Raw genomic sequence first — 5658 nt, forward strand, 5'->3', positions numbered from 1 at the left:
ACAGGCTGCAACGTCATGCGTACACAGGAGGGGAGGGGCGCAGTGGAACAGCTGATCTTGTTTACCTGCGCTGCCTCCCTCTGCTGGCAGAACAGGATATTGCAACCTGAACAGTTTTCATTTAAACTACAATGAACAAATATACATAAGGAATACTGTATATAGAATACACACAATATAATACAGGAAAAAAAATATATTTACAGTATTTACAAAAATTACATTATTTACAGGTATTTACAAGAGTATTGGCTGTGAGTAGCCTTTATAATATAATACAATGTTTACAGTATATATATTTACAGGAGTGTTTTACTGATGCACAGTGAATTTTGGTAAGTGGTGGGGATTAATTGGAGTTACAAATGGTAGGGTTATTAATAGAGGAAAGGTGGTTAGGTTTAGGCAAGGGTTCTCGGAGGTTAGGTTTAGGGTAAACTGGTAGGGGAAGGGCATAAAATCAAATTGCAATATTAATAATCAATGACTAATAGTCAATGAAAAATGGGGATCAATTGTTGTTGAAGGTAGGTGGTTAGGTTTAGGCATTAATCTAGGAATTTAGGTGTTTTTAGAGGATTAATATGTTCTTTTTGTTATTCCACAGGAGCAGGATCACCATCGTGGTCCTCACTGAGAGGAAGGACAACGCTGGACATCCCAAGCAGAAGGCACTGGCAGGTAAGGATTGGGGTTTGGGTTGGGGTCAGGGTTTGGGTTCAGGGTTAAAGGTCAGAGGTCAAACAAGTTTAACCCCCTTCCTTCTCCCCCTCACCCTCTTCCCCGGCCCCTGTGTGCACGGGCACGTTCTGCTGGGAGCCTCTACGCGAGGCCTATCTCTCGTTCAGACCCCTAGGGATCCGAGTCTCCAGCTTTTGGATCCATAATCTTTCAGCCCTTCTCCTCTGGGCTGAAGACCAGGCTGGGTCGCACTCCAGCACCGAGGCTGAAAGTGCATCCCAGCCATGGCGGATGAAGTGCTGCACTAAGGGTACGTGAGTCTTTTTTAGTTTTTGAATGTTATATCTATGTTGGGTGAAACGAGTAAGGAGGCTGTTACCCGTCTCACCCACATACTGGATCTTACAAATTTGGCAGGTAATTAAATAAACACAATTTTTTGATTTGGGGTTTCCTGATGGGTCTAATTTGAAAATTGTGTTTTTAAATCTGTTTTGTACCCAGTGCAGCTGCTTGAAGAATCCACCCTGACCTCTGACCTTTGGTGCATTCAAAGGTCGAACCTCAGCACGGATGAGGAAATCCCTCAGGTTCTTGTTTCTTTTGTAGGCCGCAATTATTCTGTGATTTTGTAGCAAAGACGTTTCAGATTGGAATTTAGTGAAATTCTGCTTGATGTTATGCACAAATTGTCCGGCTGAGGAGGAGAATGTAGTGATCAGGGGGATCATAGGTGATGAATCGGGGGTCTGGACTCAAGGAAGTTCTTCCTGCATGCTCTCAGGAAAGATCTGGAATATCCTCTCTTACTTAAAGCAGAAAACAGAATCCTAGTTGCCTCCTCAAAGTCTGTTTTCTGTGAGCAAATTCTATGGAATCTGAGGAGTTGTGATTTTATAAGACCAGCATACGTGTGCCTCGGATGGTAGCTGGTCTTAAATAATAGAGCATGTGTATCTGTAGGTTTGAAAAAAACTTTAATGTCCAATTTGTGTGTCGTGTCAAAATTTTGTCCTTTATATGTGGTGGTGTCCAGGAAGTCGACCGCTTTAACGCTGGTAGTGGACTTTACTGTAATGGATGGATTATGTGTATTTAGGTGCTGGAGGAATTCCTGAAATTCGGCTTCAGAATGGGTCCAGACCCCCCAGATGTCATCCAGGTACCGATAATAGTGCAGAGGTGCCTTTCCGCACGTATTAAGGGCACCCGCTTCCCACTCGGCCATAAAAATGTTTGCATATGCCGGTGCAAACTTTTTGCCCATGGCCGTGCCCTTGACCTGCAGGAAAAATTGGCCATCAAACACAAAATCGTTGCGTTTTAAATTTATTTCCAGCAACTGTATAAGTTCTCGATCTGGCCTCCTCGAATCTGGATATTTCAAAAATATGTTTTTAATGCAGCCAATTCCTTCATCTATATCAATATTTGTGTACAAACTGTCTATGTCAATTGTAAATAAAATAGAGTCCTGAGGTAGAGAAATTAATTTGACTTTTTCCACAAAATCATATGTGTCTTTGATGTAACTTTGGTGCCGAATTGATAGAGGATACAAATAATGATCAATAAATTCTGCTGTTTGGTAGGTCTCACTCCCACAATCGGAGACAATGGGCCTACCAGGAGGGATTTCGAACGGTTTGCTCCATTTTCCGGGCTCTTTATGGATCTTAGGGAGCAGGTAAAACCGTCTGGCCCTTGGTTCAGGAGAACCACGCAGGTAAGTTTTTTGTTTAGCGTTAATAAATTTCTTTTTATGAAGATTTTCTAAAATTTTGGATATTAGGGGGGCCGTATCAGGATAAATTGGAGAATCTAATTTTTTATAATAGGTTTCATTGTGTAATTGTTTGTATCCCTCCCACAGGTACTGCTCTCTGTCCAGAATGACAATAGAGCTTCCTTTGTCAGCAGGTTTTATAATGATGTTTTTATTGATCATTAGTTCCTTTAGAGCTTTTCTCTCATTCAAATTTAGGTTAGGTGTAGTTTTATTAAATTTAAAATCATAATCCAAATAGTTTAGGTCCTTTGAAATTAATTTGTCCACCTCAGGAGGAAGAGAAGCGATTGGAGGAGACCAGTCGGATTCAGGCATGAAAGGTAAGTTCTCATTATTTACATTTTTACCAACATCATCTTTGTAGTAGATGGCCAATTTTATCCTTCTATGGTATTTTTGCAGGTCATACCTCATTTGCATTTTCACATTCTTTAAAGAATTATTACCCTGAGTGGGAATAAAAGTCAAACCTTTATTTAAAAGAGAACACTGTGCATCAGTAAGTGTAAATGTTTTAGAAAGATTACAAATATTATTATTTACAATCTGAGAGTGCCCATCCTGCCTTTGCAGGCTCTTAGGGCAATCTATTTTAGCCACTCGCTCCAGTGGCTCTGCATGCGAGCAGCGGTGGCCCTGGTCCAGTGGACGTTATCTCTAGCCACTGTGAAGGCCCGCCTCTCCAGTGCCGGGATGCAGCGGTTCAGCTGTGTGATGTGCATGTTCAGGTGAGTGAGAGTTACCTGTTCACGGACGGGTAGTGCCGGCGAGAAATTTATCGCAGGGATAAAAATCTCAGCATTCGGGCACTTTACCCTGGCTGCTCTCAGCGCTGCTCTCATCTCCTTCACAGCCGACGTTTTGTCCCTCTGGGCCCTGTTGTTGATGCCCAGAGAGATGATGAGCCGCTCCACGTCAGCGAAGACAGGTGCCTTGTCGAACAGGTGGGTGAGGTGCCTCCACTTGGCACCAGGGAAGCTGTCCACCTGCAGGTTGGGGTTATTCCAGGCCGGAAACTTGGCCACATTTGAGTCACCCAGGATGACATATTTTTTGTTGAGGTCAAGTGACCAGTTCCTGGTTTTGTTGAGGCTCCCCACCTGTCTAGCCGCAACTGTGATCTGTGCCTGTGTAGGAGCGGTGGGCCCCCTGGTGCCGGAGGACGCAGCTGGAGCCGGTGTCGTCACCCTGCTGCTGAAGGTGAGTCTCCGCTGCGTGCTGATCTGTAGTCGGCGGCAGAGGGGGGCCATCCTCGGCCTCAGCGAGGGTCGTGTGGCTCTGGAGGCCTGGGAGGGAGAAGGCGGGATTACTCTTGCAGACCGATGTCTGCTCACCTCCTCCTGGATGAGGTCAGAGATGCCGCTGAGCACCTCATCAGTGGCAGAATCTGCTGCCCTTCCCCCTGAGGGAGGAGAAGAGGAGGGAGGAGCTGCCGGAGGAGCAGCTGGAGGAAGAGGAGGAGGAACAGCTGGAGAGGTCGCCGGAGGAGCCGTCTGAGATGCAGAGGTGGTCGTCCCTGAAGAGCTGGAGGATCTCTGCTGACGCTGAGGGAGTGGAGCGATGATCTCAGCAGGTAGAGTGGGGGGCGACGTTCTCCCGCTGTCCTCAACATCTGAGCCCGGAGGTGTCCACCCGCCGTGAAGAGGATCCGTCATGGTGGCTGCGGAGGCCATGACGGGGCGGGGGGATGCAGAGGGAGGGGGCACAGCAGGAGGTGAGGTTCTTGAGTGTGGTCGAGGGGGGTGGGAGGGGTCCTGCAGGTTCTCCGCCGTGTCGACAGCCTGGTCTTCCTGCTCTGCGTCGCTTTCAGATGAGCGTGGGGACGGAGGAGCTGCAGCCGGCGGGCAGGGACGTGGAGGAGAGTCGGAGGAGCGAGAGGAGGCAGAGGAGGATGAAGAGGCTTCCTCATCTTCACTCATCGCCAGGTAAGTCTGGACCTCATCAGCGGTTTCTGGGTCGAACCTCCTGCCCAGGTTGCGTCTAGCCCACTTGACCGCCACCTCAAGAGGAGCCAGAAGGTCGCCGCCGAGGCCCAGGAGGGACCGCTTCTCAGCCTCGAGCACATCCTCATAGTGCTGCCGGAGGATGAGGATGGTGTTCCACGCCCACTCTCTGGCATTCCCATCAATGAGGTCCATCGTTTTGGGGCTGGGGAGGGCCGGCTTGATGGTGGCAGCCAGGTTATCCGCAATCCGCTGGATGGCAGGCGGATTGCGGTCATCCCACGCCACGTTGGCCAGGTGATGCATGGCCTTCAGCAGTCTGTGTAAAGCTCTGACCTTGACTGTGAAGAGCGGGTCATCAGATTGCTGGTACTCGGAGCGGTTCGGCCCGTTGTTGCGCCTCCGGGGTGCGAATCGCTGCTGCTGCTGCTGCTGCCGCTGTTGACGCTGATTTCCCCTCCAGCGCGGCGCTGCGCTCGGGTTCCAGCTGCGGGAGCGTGGGCGGGGCCGTTGTTGCTGCTGGAAGCGGTTCCGGGGGGGTCCTGAGCCCCTGTTGCGGCTCACCGTGCGGTCTCGGGTCACGGAGGCGTAGGTGCGTCTCCGGTTCTGTGGTGGAGGGCCCCGGTTGTTTTGTGAGCCCCGTTGCGCGTAGCGATCGCGGCTTCTCGGCTGCCAGGTGCGCTGCCTGCCGCGGTAGTACTGGACCGTGGTCCAGCCATCATCTGGCTCCTCGTAAAAATCCCAAGTCATGGGAAAACGTTTTTAGAAAAAATAAAAATTATAAAAATTATTAAACTAAACTGACTTGTAAAATAAAAGTGTGCTAAAATTAAAAAAGAGAAGAAACTGAACTTCGTTTTTTGCCGTCTGGCAATTTAATAACGAACGAACAGATGAACAAAGACAGCAAACGAGACGCGACGTTTCGGTCGGAATCAACCTTCTTCAGGCCGTCTGCTGTCTCAACTGACGAGATCAGTTAGAAAAACACTATATATAGCACACCGGTTTCAAATTTCGAACCAAATAACAATTTACAAGCCAGTGGCTCTGATTGGCCCGTTAGGTACAGGCTGCAACGTCATGCGTACACAGGAGGGGAGGGGCGCAGTGGAACAGCTGATCTTGTTTACCTGCGCTGCCTCCCTCTGCTGGCAGAACAGGATATTGCAACCTGAACAGTTTTCATTTAAACTACAATGAACAAATATACATAAGGAATACTGTATATAGAATACACACAAT

General features: G+C 48.5%; 1 protein-coding gene across 1 annotated transcript; it reads right to left on the minus strand.

The window, feature by feature from the left end:
- Positions 1-2981: 2981 nt before the first annotated feature.
- LOC129357815 (serine/arginine repetitive matrix protein 1-like) lies at positions 2982-5378 on the minus strand. Its single transcript, XM_055026806.1, has one exon. The coding sequence runs from the start codon at positions 5161-5163 to the stop codon at positions 3058-3060; it is 2106 nt and encodes a 701-aa protein (XP_054882781.1). The 5' UTR covers positions 5164-5378; the 3' UTR covers positions 2982-3057.
- Positions 5379-5658: the final 280 nt, after the last annotated feature.

The sequence above is a fragment of the Poeciliopsis prolifica genome, unplaced genomic scaffold, assembly GCF_027474105.1.
Source record: "Poeciliopsis prolifica strain line A6 unplaced genomic scaffold, Auburn_PproV2 SCAFFOLD314, whole genome shotgun sequence".
Classification (NCBI taxonomy): Eukaryota; Metazoa; Chordata; class Actinopteri; order Cyprinodontiformes; family Poeciliidae; genus Poeciliopsis; species Poeciliopsis prolifica.

Excerpts from the sequence above, each read along its gene's own strand:
- LOC129357815 (XM_055026806.1), bottom strand. The coding sequence starts at position 5,163 with ATGACTTGGGATTTTTACGAGGAGCCAGATGATGGCTGGACCACGGTC.